This window comes from Pipistrellus hanaki (assembly GCF_964339955.1).
Source record: "Pipistrellus hanaki genome assembly, chromosome: 11".
In the NCBI taxonomy this organism is placed as follows: domain Eukaryota; kingdom Metazoa; phylum Chordata; class Mammalia; order Chiroptera; family Vespertilionidae; genus Pipistrellus; species Pipistrellus hanaki.
The window spans coordinates 39745671-39764696 of record NC_140513.1 but is presented as its reverse complement, the minus strand read 5'-3'; the positions used below and the strand labels follow the sequence as shown (position 1 = coordinate 39764696).

Sequence of the window (19026 nt, the reverse complement as noted above, 5' to 3'; positions counted from 1 at the left end):
GTCTGTAACCTATACAGGCCGCCAAGTAGCTTTCAGACCTGCACCCTGCCCAGCTCCCACATCCCTCCTGGCTAGATGGTCTGCAGCTAAGGGTCCCCAGGCTAAAGTCTCCGCGCTCAGGAGCCTTGGTCACTCGTTCACTACATGGTCCAAGAGGGTCTCTCCGTTTTTGTTAAATGCATGAGAGGTGCAACGCCGGGAAGCTCCTCCCGAGGTCTATCTAACCTCTGACCATTGGACACCGCCTACATAGCAGCCCTTGAGCGCGGCGCCTGAACCCGCGGCCACTAGGGGTCGCCGCGGCGTCCCCGGGCGGGAGGGCGGAGCGGCGCAGATCGCCGGCAGCATGTGGGCGCTCGGAACCCGCTGGGCTGCCGGCCTCCTGCCCCGCTCGGCGCTCCGGGGCTCGGCCCGGACCCGAGCTGGGACCCTGCGGCCGGCGAGGAGCATCGCACTGGGCGGCCGCCGACCCCTGCGCGCCGGGACCGCCGCGGCCTGCGCGCCCCGCCAGGCGGTGAGTACCCGCTCGGCCGCCGCCCGGGCCGCGCGCCGGCGCACAGACGCGCACGCCGGCGACGCTCTGCGCACGCGCGCCGCCCGCCCGGCTCCCGCGGAAACCGCGGCGCGGGCGGCGGGCTGAGCGGGGCCGGGGCGGTGTAGACCGAGCGGCGCCGGCATCACCGACCAGCGTGGCCTGTGCTGTGGCCGTCACCGCGGTTGACACGGCTGCTCTGACGGCTCCTGCAGAGCCAGCCTTTTTAAACAAGGCGCCTGCGCTCCGCACCCCCTGGTCCTCCTCCTCTGCTCACCTCTCAGCCCGTGCCCTCTGCCTCCTTTCTAGCCAAGGGCATGGTGGCTCGCGAGCCATAACTGGCAGCCTCTGAGCCCTTCTCTTAGTGGAAACCAGGGTGACCTTTGGAGAATGCAGATGTGATCACCAACCCCTTGTAGCCCTTCGGTGCCCGTGCCCCCCCCCCCCCCTTCCCAGGATGAAGTCCAGTGGAGGGTCTCCCTGTGCCCTCTGCACCTGGGCTGCACCCCTCTTCTCTCCCTTCACAGGTGCCTGCCCTCCTGTCCACCTACCCTCCTGCCCACCTGCCCTCCTGCCCTGGGGTAGATCCTCTGCCAGGGCCCCCTCTCTAGCTCTCTGTTCACTAGCACCCAACCCACTCCCGTTATTTGGAGTGGGTGGGGTGCTAGCCAAGCTGGTCAGTAGGGTTGGACGTAATTGCTGGATGCTCAGCAGTTATTGTAGCGAAAGAAATTCAGCAGGTCCCATTGTCCCCTGCAGATCATTTGATTAATCAGATCTTGTTGTAGTGTAACCCCCATCTTACAAAGGACGCCTCAAAAAAGTTGAATAACGGAGTCATTTATTAAAGGCCGGCTTCATAGGAGGGGCTAAAGCTCCAAATCTCGCAGCTCCAAATATGTCCATATTGTTATATTTATAAGGATTTCTGTTTTGTTATATAGAAACACCCACCCACCCACCCCCCGCCGAACAGCTTGCCTCGTCTGGCAAAATATCACAAAAGTATCGATTACATCTTTGGGTCTGGAATGAGGAACCTGTTTTGAGATTTTATAAAAGTGAAACTGAGCAAGCTAGTTGTCTGAAGTATCTACGAGTCACTGAATCAATAGAAACACATTATCTGGGACCACCTGGGCAATTTAGAATATTTGTGCTGTCCAGATTCTGGGATCCCTGCGTCAACAGGAATGCACTAATCTATAACTGCTGAGGCAATTTAGGATCATTGAACTGTCTTGGGTCCCAGAGGAATGTGCTTCGATGACCAGTGAGATCACAATCAATGGGACATTCCAACCATCATCAGTGGAGTATTGGGATAGCATACCTAAGTTCAGAAAAATCAAAATAACTTTCTATTGCTTTAGCAAACAAATAAGTACAGAACCCAAACAGCAGTTTCTACCCGAGATGATTGCCACCGTACTTCAGTCTGTCTGCAGTCAGAACCTCTTCTGGGCGGCACCGACTTCTGCCTCGTGCTGTTCCTTGTTGCTTGTTTTATTCCAGAGCTGGGGGTGTCACTGGTGCTGCAGGGTGTCCCCTGTGCTGATAGCCCAGCTGGAGCAGCGCTGCCCAGTAGAACTTCCTGTGACGATGGACCACAGCCACCTGAGACCGCAGGACACTCAAAATTCGGCCCATGCAACGAAGGGACTGACTGTTTACATTTTATTTTGTTGCAATAAAATTACATTTAAATGCTGCGTGTGGCTCATGGCTACCGTACTGGACAGCACAGGCTCAGAGAATCATTGTAATGCATTAAAAGAAAGTGAAAAGTCCTGAGAAATATCCGCTGGAAAACTCTTAACATGGTTACAATCCAAGGTAGAAGTGGTGATATTTAAACTTTCACGAATGGACTGTAATATACTGAGAAATGGTAATGTTCTTCTTGACTTTGGCTTCAGGGTTTGAGCCTCTACTGCCTCAACCAGATTCTCAGTGTCAAAAAGCAGAATGTCTGTTTGATGAACTTGAGGACAACAGGAAGTTTGGGCAACTCAGGGTAAGATAAATATACTTTCCTCATCAGATCTCTCTCTGTGTGTCTCTGTCTCTTTCTCTTTTCCCCTCTTTCTCTCTTTCCCCCAACACACACACCAACATATATACTACTACACATACACACACTTCTATTAACCTTTTCTCCCTTTTTTCTTACCTAAACCATCCCATACGGAACCCGTTTTCTCCCTCAGCAGCATCACTCACATACATCTCTCCACTTCACTGTCTGCCGTGTTATTTTTCATGAAGTATTACGTTTTATGAGTGTACCATAATTCATTGACCCCATCCCCTAATGATGGACATTTAGGTTGTTTCCAGAGTCTTGTTACTATTCTCGTTGATGTCTTAGTAGTTAGGGTAGTTCTTCACTGTGCTCTGTGTGGCCAAGGCCAGGCCGCCCTGTCCAGGTCTGTTCCACAGAAGGGGCAAGAGCATGGAAGGCCTGGAAGTGGCACCTGCCCCTCACTCACCTTTTAGTGGGAAGGACTTGGTCACATGGCCTCACCTAGCTACAGGGAAGGCTGGGAAATACAGTCTCGTGAGTGCCCCGGAGGAAGGCGGCGATGGACTCTGATGGAAAGCTGCCAGGCACTGCTCCAGTCTACCCCCTGCCACTGATCCCTGCACGGACCTCCTTCCACCCTCCACACACACTGCCTCCAGCCCCAAGGCTGCCACCGCAGCCCATATGGTCTCTCATCTACCACAAAGGTCAGCATGTCCAGGTGCTGTACAGGCCTCTCTCTCAGGCCTAGGCATGTCATCTCTGACTTACACACACACACAGCAGGGCAAGATAACAACTACCACAACTCCCACTCAGAAATGAGACGTGTCCCTGGCCTGTGGTAGCTACGGAGTCCCCCGAGGCAACACTGGGACAACTGGCAGAGGGGGATGTTCCTCCACGAAACCCCAGCTCTGCCCCCCAGGAGTACCCCTGGCCACAGGGGAGGCAGGCAGCGGGGGGCGTGTACTGCTTGGAGTCAGGCAGCCTTTGCTGCCCACTTCCTGCTGGTAGCACTTGGGCTTTCAAAGGCCCTCATGTCTTTAAGGCTCCAGCAGGCTCTTGTAGGCCAGACTCAGTTTTCTCTGATAACAGCATTTTTTCTCAAGAACCTAGTAGGCTTCTGATCTCTTTACCCTGAGTCAGTCCTGTAGCCAGTAGCCACATCCGAATTTCTCCCATGGGTGGAAGCCCTAGGCTGCCTTACGTTTTGCATCCTCACCTCTTGTCTTAACGAGAGGCCTTTGTCGTTCAGGGCCTACATTCTCCTTTGGCTTTTCCGCCTGTGGGCAGCCTTTAGTCCCCCAGGGCTTAGTTTCATCCCACTGACCTACCGCTGTGCCAGTGGTCTCCTGCTTCACCTTTTCCATGTCGCACCAACTAGCAGCAAGGAGCCTCCCGTACACCGGAACATCCTAACCATCCCACAACTACAGGAGTTGGCCTCCCAGGCAGCAGGTTCACAGGACCTCGAGAGCGCCCGGCCTGCTGTATCCGTGTCCGTTGGCCCCTCCACACAGCTCCGAGCCAGTGCTGCGAGCTGCCTACGTTAGGTGTTTGCTTTGTTGGCACCATTTCCAGCTCCTCCCTGCACAGAGTCTCTGCCGCTGTCCCCTTGTCCCTGCAGGTGGTCTCTGAGGCTTGGTGGGGCCCTCACAGGATGCCCCAAGTACATTTTCCCTCTTCAGGGTCTACTTCTGGCTTCTGGGAAGCACACCTTTATACTACAGGCCTCTCTCTCAGGTCTGGAAGTTTGTACCTCTTCATTCCCTTCACCAAAGCTCATTCAAGAAGTTCTGCTGTGAGTAGGAGGACAGCCCACTCCTGCTATGGCCCAGCTGGCTGCTGTCAGGTAGCACCTTCCAAGCTCTTGCCTTTGAACTTGACTCCTGAGTCAGCTGCATCTTTATGTTCCCACACTCCCCAGGACACATGTCCACCTCTGCTCCAGGTTCTCTCCAACACACCCAGCCACGCCTGCCACTTTCTAAAGAAGAGCCCCTTACCATCTCCTCATCAGTCCTGTGACCTTCCCCACCTCTTACCCCTGAGGCGGGGGTGGGTGGTTGGGGGGTGGTCATATGGCAGCTCTTTCTGTCTTGCATGAATTACCTCACAGCCACTGGGGTCTTACCTTAGGCCTCCTGGAAACTCAGAGGATGGCATTATCTGGGACACACCTTGTAGCCTGCACATATTTCCTCGTAGAGGCACCAAAGCTCATACAGGAAGTTTTATCAGCACAGTGTTTTTATTGTTATAATTCACATACCATGAAATTTGCCATTTTAAAAAACGTACCGTTTTGTGGCTTTGAGAATATTCACAGGTTGTGCAACTTTCACCACGAACTCCAGAACATTTTTGTCATTCCACAAAGAAACAGCCTGCCCATGAACACACTCTCCCCGTTCCTCCCTTCTCCAAGCCCCTGACAATCACTCATCTGCTCTTTGTCTCTATGGATTTACAGCGGTTTCTTAAAATTGAAAAATAAGTCTCCAAGTTACAAGTGTACAGCTTGATAAATTTTTAAAAAATGGACATAGCATGTAACTCAAAAATAGCTCATGAAGTAGAACGTTACCAGCCCCTAAAAACACGCCTCCTGCTCATTTCTAGTTATTAACCCCTCCCTGCCCCAGAGTAACTACCATTCTCATTTCCAATAGCCTGGATTAATTTTGCCTGGTTGTTTACTTTATATGAACTGTATCATTAAATATAAATATGTTTGTGTGTGGCTTCTTTCAGTCACCATTATGTTTGTGAGATTTGTCCATATTGTTATATTTATAAGCATTTCTGTTTTGCTATATAGTATTCTATTGCATGAATATACCACAGTTTATCTGTATTACCTATGGGTAGGCAGTGTGCAGTCTGGGGCTATGGGGTACTTCTGCTATGAACATCCTAATATAGTGCATATCTTTTGGTGAACCTAGGTATGCATTTCTTTTTTTATTATTAAAGTATAGTATAGCCCTGGCCAGTTTGACTGAAGGGTCCTGGGTTCAATTCCAGTCAAGGGAACATGCCCGGGCTGCGGGCTCTATCCCCTGTAGGGGGTGAGTAGAAGACAGCCAACTGATGATTCTCTCTCACCAGTGATGTTTCTATATCTCTCTCCCTCTCTCTTTATTAATATAATAAAAATATATTTTTTAAAAGTATTGTATAGTACAGTATAGTATGTACAGTACAGTATAGTACAATAAAGTATAATATACAATATTATATTAATCTCAGGTTTTACAACATAGTGATTCAACATTTACATACCTTAGGAAATGATTACCTCAATAATCCAATAACCATCTGTCACCCTACAAAGTTATGATGTTATTAACTGCATTCCCTGTGCTGTACATTACGTCCCCATAACTTATTTATTTTATAACTGGAAATTTGTACCTCTTCATTCCCTTCAGTTATTCTGCCCCTCCCCCACACCCGCCACTTTGGCAACCATCACTTTGTTCTTAAATCTCTGAGTCTGTTTCTGCTTGGTGTGCATTGCTGTTGGGTATATACCTGAGTGTGGAACGAATAGCATTTGTCTGTATTCACTTTAGTAGATTCTGCCCCCTAGTTTTCCAAACTGATTGTCCCGTTTATCTGCAGTAAATGAAAGCTCTGCTTGCTTCACTTCCTGGCCAACTCTTGACATTACCTGTCTCTTTCATTTTAACCATTCTGGAGGTATCTCATAGCAATTTTTAAAATTTTTCCTTAAGACTAACCAAGTTTTACACTTGTTCATATGTTCATTGGCCATTGGAGGTCTTTGTATTGAATGAAATCTGTTCAAGTATTTTATCCATTTTTCTATTGGGTTTTCTTTTTCTTACTGATTGGTAAGTGTTCTTTATACATTCCAGATATAAGTCCTTTTTCAGATGTGTGTAATGCATATATTTTATCCCATTTTGTGGTTTGCTGGGCATAAATTTTAATTTTAAAAGCAATGGAAACTTCATCGTCCTGCTGAAGGGGATAGGTTGAGTAAATAATCTATAATAATAAAATCGTAATATGCTAATTAGACCAGATGTCCTTCTGGACAACCTTCCGGACGAAGCCAGGGCTGTGAGGGAAGGCCGGGTCCCGGGTGCCAGCAGCTGGGGGAAGGAAGGTCTACTCTTGCACAAATTTCATGCATCGAGCCTCTAGGATAAAATAAAACATTATGAAAGTCCATATGTGCAAATATGGGGCAATTTCCAAGACGTATTAATGAAAATTATAATGTGCTTCATTTGCATATGAGAAAAGAATGTAACATTTTTAGAAGGATACAAAGAGGCTGTCATCATAGTTGACTCTGGGGATCAGACTGCCTATTTGGGAAGAATTTTCTGTTAGACCTTCATACTATTTTATTTTATTTTATTTTATTTTATTATTGTTGATCCTCACCCAAGGATGTTTTTTTCCATTGACTTTTAGAGGGAGTGGAAGGGAACGAGGGAAGGGAAAAGAGAGAGAGAGGGAGAGAAACATCGATGCGAGAGAAACGTGTTTATTGGTTGCCCCAACTGGGACCGGGTATTGAAGCTGCAACCCAGATACGTGCCCTTGACCAGAAATCGAACCTGAGACCTTTCAGTGTGTGGGCCGACATTCTTAACCACTAAGCAACACTGGCCAGGGCTGTTTAAATTTTCACTCTGTACATGTTAGCTATTTTCCATCAATTTTATAAACCTAAATGAAAAGTAAGTGTGGTGATATGATGTTAGTAAAACGGAGCGGTTTGGTGATGGTGTGTGCTTGTGGTCTTTGTTTCCCTGCAGCTCCTTGGATGAGTCCACCTATGAGCGGCTGGCCGAGGAGACCCTGGACGCCTTGGCAGAGTTTTTTGAAGACCTTGCAGACAAACCTTACACGTGCGAAGACTATGACGTCTCCTTTGGGGTACCTCTCCACTTATTTTCGTTTTCCTGTTCCCTCCCTAAGAACCTTAGCTCACTGAAATAAAGGATGCCCCTTCAGCAGAGGGAAGCATCCAACAGCACGTGGTGAAGGGTGAGACCAAAAGGCTAGGGTTCACGTGCCAGCCCTGCTCCACAGGCTTGTGACCTTGGGTGTGTCACTCATCTTCTTTGACCCTCATTTTTGCTGAAAAAATACAGATTTTGAAGCTTCATTGGAGACCCATAAAGTTAAATCGGAAAGGGACCCAGCATGTGCTTGTCTCATCAGGCAGGCGTGTGGAACACTGAACGAGACCACAGGTCTTAAGTAGGGTAAGACAGTGCTGAGAAATATTCCGACTCCACTGACAGGGGCCCCACTCGTGGGAGATTCTGATACAGTACGCCAGGGTGCATTCATAGGAAGCATTTATTCTCAAAACTCAACTGACATTCTAAAGTTCATCCTTGGGTCCCATCCCTAAGAGTTTTTTTGTTTAATTTTTTTTAATGTATTTTTATTGATTTCAGATAGGAAGGGAGAGGGAGAGATAGAAACATTAATGATGAGAGAGAATCATTGATCAGCTGCCTCCTGCATGCCTGCTACTGGGGATCGAGCCCACAACTGGGCATGTGCCCTTGATGGGAATCAAACCCAGGACACTTCAGTCTGCAGGTCAATACTCTAACCACTGAGCCAAACCAGCTAGGGCCCTAGGAGTTTTTATTTAACAAATATGGGGTGCAGCCCAGACAAGGCATTGTGGTTTTGTTTTGTTTTTTTGTTTTTTTAAAAAATATATTTTATTGATTTTTTTACAGAGAGGAAGGGAGAGAGATAGAGTTAGAAACACCGATGAGAGAGAAACATCAATCAGCTGCCTCCTGCACACACCCCACTGGGGATGTGCCCGCAACCAAGGTACATGCCCTTGACCGGAATCTAACCCGGGACCTTTCAGTCCGCAGGCTGACGCTCCATCCACTGAGCCAAACCAGTTTCAGCAAGGCATTGTGGTTTTAAAGTTTTTAAAATATGTTTCGCAGTTGACTGTAATACACAGCTCAGGCCAGAACTTCTGGACTGAATGAAACTTGAGCCCCAGATCCTGGAAGCCAAGGGAGTGCTGGTCTAAACGGACTGGCCACCAGGTGGCAGACCTTAGCAGTTGTCAGCCTTCGGATTTAGAATTACTGTATTGCTTAGGCCTTTTTTACCATCGGGAGAAAATCCCCTGCAGAGGTTAATCCTCTTGACAGCACTTAATTAATATCGGGAAATGTCATGAAGTGTGCATGTTGGATTAAACCGTGGAGTTATTTAGGACACCCAGCTGTCAAGCTAACGTGATATAAATACTGTTGGATGTGGCTGTGGGAGCTCTGGACCGAGAAGGGACTCCCTCAGAGGGAGCAAGCAGCCTGGCCGATGTGGCTTTGTTGGTTGAACATCATCCCATGCACCAGGCGGAGCAGGCAGCAAAGTCTGGTTGTAAGGACAGCAGGGACTTGGTAAAGAATAGAGACAATGGGCCGAAACCGGTTTGGCTCAGTGGTAGAGCGTCGGTCTGCGGACTGAAAGGTCCCGGGTTCGATTCCAGTTAGGGGCATGTACCTTGGTTGCGGGCACATCCGCAGTGGGGGGTGTGCAAGAGGCAGCTGGTCGATGTTTCTCTCTCTTCGACGTTTCTAGCTCTCTATCCCTCTCTCTTCCTCTCTGTAAAAAATCAATAAAATATATTTTAAAAAAAAAAGAATAGAGACAATGGGCAAGACAGGAATGAATGTCTCCCAGGCAGTTTTAACGGTTACTGCAGCCGGGCATATGCGAGCACGACGCAGTGTCCAGGCAGGGTTTTAGAAGTGCCCCTGCAGATAGCCTCAGGGGGAGGGTTCGAGCTAGGGAAGTTACAGGCCCCCTTTGCCTAGCTGCCAAGGGCTGTATGTAGCTAAAGGAAAATCAAGTCTCAGGCTAAACCTTGCCACACATGCCAGCGTTTATTAACAGGTCACAAGAACAGTTACACCGCCTGTTCTTACAGGATTGCTGAGGCCCCACCTTGACCCAAATACTTTGCATAAAGGTTTTATTAGAAGCAGCTGTGCCAGAATTCCAGCAGCTGGATCCTGCTGACCTCACTGAGTCCAGCAGTGGAAGCTTCTGCTCAGTGGTGGCTCACAGGACGTCATGGAGTCCTCCCTGAACAGTGACTCAGCTGCTGGGCTTTCCAGATCCTGTAGCTCATTCCTGCAAGGGAAGAGGCACATGTCTATCTGTCTGTTTTTTTCAGCCAGTCCATATACCTTGAGTACCATTCAACTCACCGGCATAAAATTATTCCTAGCAAACTATTTGCTGAAGACATATAGTTTAGACTTCCGATTAAATACTCTGAAATGCTAACTATCCTGAGGTGTGATTCCCGATTAGAATCCTTCAAGTGCTAACTTACATATTTCACATGTAAGACATGTCAGTGTAAGAAGCATTCAAACCTTTCGAGAAATTTTGTTGAGTTTTTGAGCCAAATTGACAATAATGGCCGGAAAGCAAAACCTCAACAGGTTGAGAAAATGCTCTGGAAAAATGACAGTTCTGCACCCTGCTTTATAGATTACAATCAAAAGAGGACAGAGAAGACGTAAATGGGTTACATGAAATCCATTGGTGATAGATTAGGGAGGCAGGAGAAGGCAACGTGGGGAAACGTCTGGAATTGGATAAAAAGTAGAATGATAGCTCTGGCCGGTTTGGCTTTGTAGTTAGACCAGAGCCTTATAGGCCCGATGTCTGAAGGGTTTCAGGTTTGATTCTGGTCAACTCAATCCCCAGCCCAGTCCAAGCGTGTGCAGTAAGCAACCAGCCGATGTCCTCCTCTCTCTCTCTCTCTCTCTTCCTCTCTCTCTCTCTCTCTCTCCCTCTCCCCCTCCTCCTCTCCCCCTTCCACTCTCTCTAAAAAGACAATCAATGGAAAAAGTATCTTCAGGTGAGGATTAACATAAAATAGACACAGACTTCTTTTACACGAATGGGGATGGGCACAGGGTAGTTAACAGTCAATAATTAACTCGATGACAATGGGGCTTTGTGACCTCTGCTCTGGTGTAGTATCTGCTCTGTGAGGGGGTCCAGAAAAAGGAAATCACTTAGACATTCCACAAGTATGTCATTGTGGATGCAAAAGGACAACAGGCTTGACTGAGGTAAAGATTGACTTTTGTCAGGGAAGATTCCGGCCTAGGACATGACTGCCTGCCGTAAACTGCCTTCAGTTGGGCCGTTTTCATTTCAGACCATCCTTTGTGGCTGCTCCAGGTCTCTGGGTTGTAAGGCCCCCACGAGGCCGCCCCTGAGCTTGTCAGGTGGCGTGTAGACAGCAGAACACCTCCAACTCTGCTCCTTGGGCTTTCTTGGAATCCCGTCTCTCCTGCCCACGGGGCTCTGGAGAGAAGAAGTTTTACACTCCTGGGTTCTGCCAGCTGCTCTAATAAATCTACAATAGACAGGTCAAAAGGGGAAATAACCAAGTTTAATTACATAGGGACACAGGAGAACCCCATATATACACGAGAGTCGGAAACCCCATATGCATGAGAGGTCTGTTTGGCATCCCGAGCTGAGAATGAGGCACGGCGCCACGGGGCTTCCAAGGGGAGGAAGGTCACTGCCGGACAATAAGGAGCAAATGTTTTGTTATTAGAAGTTTGCCCCGTCGTGGCAAACTTCTAATAACAAATATGCCGTAAAAAGATATTCCTGGTAATAACTTTTTATTATGGTCACGGCCCCAAATATAAATAAACCCCTTAACGGAGGGGTACCTACACGTTTCTCTTGGGGCCGCAGGATGGCCATTGCCTTGCACTCAAAATAACCCACATGCCAGAGTGGCACATGTTGGGGAGGCCTGTTCTGAACCGCTCCAGGGTCCCGTTGGGTGGGAAGCCCTCTCGCTGCTCCAGGCAGGCGGGTCCTCCCTCGCCCAGCACCCTGAGGGTGACTGTGGAGCACCATCACCCTGGGTTCTAATTGTCTGTCTGCACATCAGCTCCCACGATGGGCCTGACTTCCTGGAAGAGGGACACTGTCCATTCTTGGTACCCCAACGCCTGGAGGAACATTGCCAAGTGATAATGTTGACTCACTGCTTAAACGAAATGGGGCCCACGTTCCTCTCCAAAACACACTTTCATTGATGCTGCTCAGCATTTATAGATATTTTGCCAACTTGCTGCTGGCCGAGAGAGAGAGAGAGAGAGAGAGAGAGAGAGAGAGAGAGAATATTTGCTTGTTGCCATGTTCCTTCCTGCACTAAGTTGCTGACCTATTCCTGCCAGAGAGCATGGGTTTCTTAACCTTTGGGGGCCAGAACCTGTAAGAATCTTTCTGCTCTAGACCCTCTCCTGAGAACAGCTTCTCCACACACCCATCTGCGCAGCTCCAGCTTCAGGGTGGGGCTGTGTGCAGAGATCCCTTGAAAACCACCTCCGGGTCTCCGGTTGTGGGCACTTGCTTCCTGGTCATTATTCTGAGTCCTCATGGGAAGTCAGTGTCTGTTTTAGGAGAGTGGGAAGCCGCAAATGCTAGAAATCCCCTAACTTCATGTGCTGCCCCATATGGGTCTGTTTCCATAAGTCAGTTGGTGACAACAGAAATGGCTGTTTGCTTCCACTTGTGCAGAGCTGCTGTCGACGGGCAGGAAGGAGTGAGCCTCACCAGCTGTGGCCGGGGTCTGTTCTGATTCACTGGTGCCTGTATTTCAGCAGCTGCTACTCCGGTAGTAAAATGTCTCTAACTCTCTCTCTCTCACACACGCCGCCACCACCTTTAAATCTGTCCACATTCCCAAAATAGACGCAGAGGGCTACCTCAGGAATAGCGATAAGAACAAAGCGGGCCTCTTCGTCTGGCCTCTTACAGACAGTTCCAATCGCAGTCCCAGCTCCTGGAGAGCCAGGAAGGCAGCTCGTTTCCTTCCTGCTCTCTCACTTTCCTTCCGGAACAGCTTCGAGCTCCAAAGAGGGGGGAAATCTAATGACACACAATGAGCAGGAAGGAGGTGAGGGGAGTGCGCGTTGAGACTCTCTGCCTTGCATAACGTGGCCCTTCACTTGGACCCAAGTTATCCCAGGACCTGGTTACCCATGCTTCTGCTCCCTCATTCATCCATTTATTCATTCATCCACAAATGTATTTTGTATCCATCCAGTATTTTGCATCAAGAATCGGTGTGCTAGACACTGAAGATGCTAAGATGAACAGACAGATCTGCTCACAAGATGCTTCCAGGAGCAGAGGGTAGGGGGCAGGTTCACATTCACATCATTTATTTTCCCAATGACCCTATAATTTCTCTGCTTCTTTTTAATCAGGGGGGGGGGGTTATTAAAAAATAACCCAATAGCATCCTCTCACCCAGGCCCATCAGTTAGGTTATTCCCGGTACTTTCTCCATCCTTTCCATAGGTCTCTCTGTGTGTGAACCAAACACACAGTGTGAGAACCATTCGGGCCCCTGGTTTGGACAGGCTCTGGGAGGCCCAGGGAAAGGACGCTGTGGATCTCTGCGGGTTGTGCAGGGATGGGGAGCAGCCAGAGGCGCCCCAGCCCCCCAGCTCCAGGCAAGGGAGCTGGCGTTGTAGCTGTTTCTTTACAATCCCGGGACTTCTAAAGAGACTTCAGGCCTTGGGACTGAGGGGCTCTTTGTTGAAAGAGTGTTTTCAAATTTAAATGAGCATTTATTGAGCAGAGTTGGACCAACTGGTCTTCTGGAGAATTCGGGGCTGTTGTAGAGGAAAATAAAGCTGGGGAGGCGCCTCTGAGAGGCTGACCAGATGCCAGGGAGGGGTCTGAAATAAAAGCTCTGGTCTGGAGTGTCTGCCACGTAGTGGCCAAGACGAGCAAAGCGAGCAAAGCGGGTGGCTCAGTTCCTTCCTTCTTTCTTGCCTGGTTTCCTTTTTTTTTTTTGAATGAGCCTCTCCTATCTCAGATTTGGGCCACCGTGGTACTCCAAGAGCTGGTGTCTGAGGCTTTTAACGCCCTTTAGCATGTTCCGCTGGCAGTCAAGCAAACGAGGCAGAGATGGGCATGCGGGTCTTCTGTGCTGCAGCTGTAATCCCGCCGACAGGCCACTCAGCCCTGTGTGCCTCTGTTTCCTCCTCTCTGAGCACAGGTTCTCAACCTTTCCAATGACGTGTCTCTTTAATGCAGTTCCTCATGTTGTGGTGACCCCCAACCATAACATTGTTTTCGTTGCTACTTCATAACTGCAATCTTGCTACTGTCAATGAACCGTAATGTAAATAATCTGTGTTTTCCGATGGTGTTAGGCCAGTGTTTTTCAACCTTTTTTGGGCAAAGGCACACTTGTTTCATGAAAAAAATCACGAGGCACACCACCATTAGAAAATGTTAAAAAAATTAACTCTGTGCCTATATTGACTATATATAAAGTAATTCTCTTGAATAGGAATCAAATAAACACAAAGAAAGTATTTTATAATTACTTTATTATGAAATATTAAGTAAACAAAATAGTGAAAAATTATAAAATTCTTGTCTTGTCTGCACCTACGGCACACCAGGCAACATCTCGCGGCACACTAGTGTGCTGCGGAACAGCGGTTGAAAAACGCTGTGTTAGGCAACCCTGCTAGTGGTTCTCATCCTGTGGGTCTACAGCAGCAGTTCTCAACCTGTGTGTGTTATGGTTGGGGGCCACCACAGCATGAGGAACTGTATTGAAGGGTCACGGCATTAGAAAGGCTGAGAACCACCGCTCTAGAGGGAAAGGAGGATTCCTTTCGCCTTGCTGAGCTCACGGGGAAGGAGGGAAGGCACTGTGAGGCCAAAGTGTTATGAGTCATCTGGTCTGATTCTGGGAACGGTTTTCTTTCTGCATGACCTTCTTCCTACTTCTAAGCACCAAAGACATTTCTTTAGGATGTACAGTGCGTCCTTATATGAACGCAAAAATGTTAAGATATAACAAAACACAAAGCAATTATGATGAAGTGATAACTTTTTCCTTTTTTCCCCTCACGATTTTGTCCACCCTAGAGTGGTGTTTTAACAATCAAACTGGGTGGAGATCTAGGGACCTACGTGATCAACAAGCAGACCCCGAACAAGCAAATCTGGTTGTCTTCGCCGTCCAGGTATGTTCCCACGTCAGAGGCTCCCGCTGTTCGGCTTGTTGGAAACGTGATGTTGGGGACCAGTGAGGAGGGTGTCCCCCCTCCTGCTTCAGAGTCTGTGTAAGCGAACCTTTCCTAGGCCTGCCAGCACGCCTCCCTCTTAGGAGGAAGGTTTGCTCTGGTTATGTGACTTCTGTCTGTTGATCATTTGGCTGCTGTGAGTGGATATTGGGTTGTGAACGAGATCTGAAGCGACACATTTATCATGTGTCAGGACCCGGCCTGGACAGTTTTTCTCTATTAAACCATTGCCCTGCTTTAAAAAAAAAAAAAAAGAAAGAAAGAAAAAAGAAAAAAAAAAAGAAAAGCCACGTTTGATATTGCAGCATCTGAACACGCTGTACTTTGTCTTCAAAGCAAGTTAAAGTTTGACCTCTGGCTTGTTTTGAGTATCTCAGTTAAAGGTTAGCTGACTCCCATTTGCAGAGCCGAGCTGTGTGCTCTGCGGGGGCGGGAGAGCTCCAGGCCTCGCATTCCTGCTGCCTTCTCCACCGATGTGCTTTCAGTCTGGTGGGCTAAATGGCGGTGCTGAGACGGCCTGTGCTGCATCCCAGAGCCTGAGGACTTGCAGGGAGAGCGGGCCCCTCCTCCGGCTGCCGTTGAGGTGTTTATCAGAAAGTCAAAGAGAAGCGTCCGCTGAAAGCCCGTAGGCCAGCCTTTGTGGGTCATTCATTAACACTTCCGAAGAGAACATACTGACTGTGAATTGGGAAAGGCTCAGGTATAACTAGACATAGAATTATTTGAAAGCCTGATGGCGTTTGCATTTTTTTTTTTTTTTTAAATTTAACTTGTCGCTGAAACCGGTTTGGCTCAGTGGATAGAGCGTTGGCCTGTGGACTGAAAGGTCCCAGGTTTGATTCCGGTCAAGGGCATGTACATTGGTTGCGGACACATCCCCAGTAGGGGGTGTGCAGGAGGCAGCTGGTTGATGTTTCTCTCTCATCGACGTTTCTAGCTCTCTATCCCTCTCCCTTCCTCTCTGTGGAAAATCAATAAAATATATATATTTTTTTAATTTAACTTGTTACCTGCCCCAACCTTGATCTCAGTCTTAGGCAGTTAATATACTATCGGTTTAATAAATCATTATGCCCCCCTCATCCCAACCACATCTAGGGAGGACATTATAATTCAACAAAAACGACTCCAGAAGTCACTGTCATTTCTGGTAATGCCCGAAATCACCAAATGGATTGCTTTTTTAGCCTCTGCTCATTTGAAGTTGAGGGGTTTCACCCTGTGTGGGCCAGTTAGCCTATTCTCTTTGGCCTCAAACAGTGGTCTCAACCCTAACCGTGGCCACGCATGTGGGCTGTCCATTCTTATCCTTCATCTTCAGAGGAACCAGCATGAGAAACGGGGTGGATCCGCTCAAGTCCAGCCATCAGCTCTGGGGATCTGGGGCTTTGTAGACACTGGGCAGGGCACCAGAAGCCACGGTGATGGCTCCACTGAAAGAATTCTTTGTTGTGTCTGGAAACTGGAAAGTCCATATCGTACTGGGACACACATACCAGCAAGGTGATCCTACCCCCGCCATGTTTAGAAGCATATACTTCTGGATAATAAATTCCTGGAAATTCCAAGTTGTGCTATTTTTTTTTAATCTGTAATTCATGATAGAAATCTGGAGAGAACATCTGCCAAGCAGACATTTTCTTTCTTCTTTCTTTTTTTTTTTTTTTTTTTTTTTTTTAATAAATATACTGTTAGTGATTTTAGAGAGGGAGGGAGGTAGAAAGAGAAAGAGAGAGAAACATCAATGGACTGCCTCCTATGTACACCCCCTATTGGGGATCAAGCTCACAATCCAGGCATGTGCCTCAACCGGGAATCGAACTGTGACCTCCTAGTCCACAGGTCGATGCTCAACCACTGGGCCACACTGGCTGGGCTGAGTAACTATTCTTAAATAGAAAGACCCTGAGACAAGAAGTCAAATATATGCCTCATTAAACATTACTTTCTAGAGCTCCACTCCAGTCAGTGTTTTGGTGGCAACCTCTGTGGAATCAGTGTTTCTGCTAAAGCGCTGTCCTCGGCATGAGCTGTGTGTGTGTGTTTTGTCTCGCAGTGGCCCCAAGCGCTACGACTGGACTGGGAAAAACTGGGTGTACTCCCACGACGGCGTGTCCCTCCACGAGCTGCTGGCCGCGGAGATGACGAAAGCCTTCAAAACCAAACTGGACTTATCTTCTCTGGCCTATTCTGGAAAGGACCCTTGATGCCCAGCCCCGTTGGAAAGACAGTGGAAGCTCCAAAGCCAAGACCCAGCTTCCTTCTGCAGCCGAAAGTCTAGTTTGTTCTGGTCCTGCTTTTGAGGGCAGTTGCATTGTGGGTAACAGCTCTGGGAAAAGAATAGGTCGCCTCCCACCCTACCTCTGACTTTGGATGATTAACTTCCATAGCTCTTTTTGGACTTACTGTCTGATTCCCTCCCTCACATGATAGCCTGTATCTTTACAATGCCTATATACCCATGCCTATATATTTAACCTTGCAACAAAGAAAAATAATAATAATAAGGAAAAATTCTGAGAGGAGAAATGAATTGGCTTCACTATTTGTTCCTTGAAGGACTTGGTGAAAAACTGCACGAAGAGTGGCTGGCTGAACTCACCATTGTCTCAACACGAGACTCATTAAAGAGGGCCTCTAAGGGTTCCCACGCCTCTGAAAACATAGACACGTAAACATAGCGGGCTGTTACTATTCCAAGTGTCCGTGGCCGTGGCAACTCGGGAATTCTCAAACTGAAGACCATTCTCTCTTTGGCTTTGTGTCTGCCAGGGTGTATGTAGCCTGCAAGGGGTGTCTCGGAGATTCGGTGCTGTTTTTTCCCCCATACATACATATAGGGGCATCCCAAAAAACATATACACACTTTGAATAATTATTGATCCCAGTGGGTTAAATCTGAAAAGAAAGAAGCATCAGCTGTTAAAGTGTGTACACATTTTTTGGGTCACCCTGTATATGCACATACACACATTTAATTATGTTTGAGTGTATGTATTTTTTAAAAATTTTTTTTTTTTTAATTTTAGGGTCAGTATAGAATCAGCTGCTGCAGCACAGGCCTGAGAATGCAAAAAAAAAGTCTTCCAAAGTCAAGAGGGGGAAAGGGCACCTCCAGAAGCTCATAGATGTTGAATAATAAGTGAGGGAAGGGAGCCGAGGAGGCTCTTTGTAAATGGGGGAGGGCCCCCCAAAGGAGAAGTGTTTGTGTTCAAGCAAAGAAACCTGGCTTACCCTTGGCTCAGCCCAAAGTGCTGTTTGTCTCTGGGCAAGATCCACGTACTGGCTGGACCTCTGTTTTCCTGCGTGTTAGGTGAGAAGACAGTTGGGTTAGATAGAGGAATGATGGGTTCCCAGTTCAGACAGCCAGTATTCTGGTCAGTCAACTTCACAGGCTAGCTCAATGACCTCTGCTAGGCGAGGGGATGACAGGAACCATATTTTTTAAGCTTTAGAATGAAATATATGATTATTAGAATTACTTGAATGTCCACTGAATTCATGTTCAAATAATAACCTTCATTGTGCCCTTACTGTGCTAATATGCTATAGACGGAATGTTTTTGTTCCCCTAAAATTCACATGTTGAATCCTAGTCCCCAAAGTGATGGTATGAGGAGGTGGGGCCTTTTGGAGGTGATCAGGTCTTACAGGGTGAGCCCTCATGAATGCAGTCAGTCCCCTTATCAGAGAAGCCCCAGAGAGCGCCCTCCCCTTTCTACCATCGGAGGACACAGCAGCCTGTGAACCAGACACTGAGTCTGCTGGGACCTTGACCTCAGACTTCCCAACCTCCATAACTGTGAGAAATAAATTACGTTGCTTGTAAATATACAGTTTATAGTGTTTTGTCATAGCGCTTGAATGGACTAAGACAGCCTGCAACACCATATGACCTCATTTTGATACTTTCCGGAACATTAAAACTCATCTAAAGTTATCTCCATTATTTTCTTACTACAGAAAGATTTATTAATAAAACAATGTAAACAGTCCTAGCCAGTTTGGCTCAGTGGATAGAGCATCAGCCTGCAGACCGAGAGGTCCAGGGTTCAATTCCGGTGAAGGGCATATGCCCATGTTCTGGGTTCGATCCCCAGTAGGGGGTGTGCAAGAGGCAGCAGATCGATGATTCTCATCATTGTTTCTATCTCTCCCTTTCACTTCCTCTCTGAAATCAATACAAATATATTAAATACATTAAATAAATAAAGCACTGTAAACAAATGTTCAATGGGTATTAAAATACTTCTTTTTTTCAGAAGGAACATTATTGTTTAGTTTGGTGGAAATTGTGAGTGTGGTAGGTTAGAATCAATGAGAAT

The 19026-nt window shown here is 47.6% G+C and overlaps 1 protein-coding gene across 1 annotated transcript; it reads left to right on the top strand.

Annotated features, from left to right (window-relative positions):
* The first annotated feature begins 291 nt into the window (after nucleotides 1-291).
* Nucleotides 292-17234, top strand: FXN (frataxin). The gene is made up of 5 exons (XM_084899570.1): nucleotides 292-514; nucleotides 2452-2549; nucleotides 7361-7481; nucleotides 14544-14641; nucleotides 16758-17234. Exons 1-5 carry the CDS (start codon nucleotides 347-349, stop codon nucleotides 16906-16908), a joined length of 636 nt encoding a protein of 211 aa, XP_084755696.1. The 5' UTR covers nucleotides 292-346; the 3' UTR covers nucleotides 16909-17234.
* Nucleotides 17235-19026: the final 1792 nt, after the last annotated feature.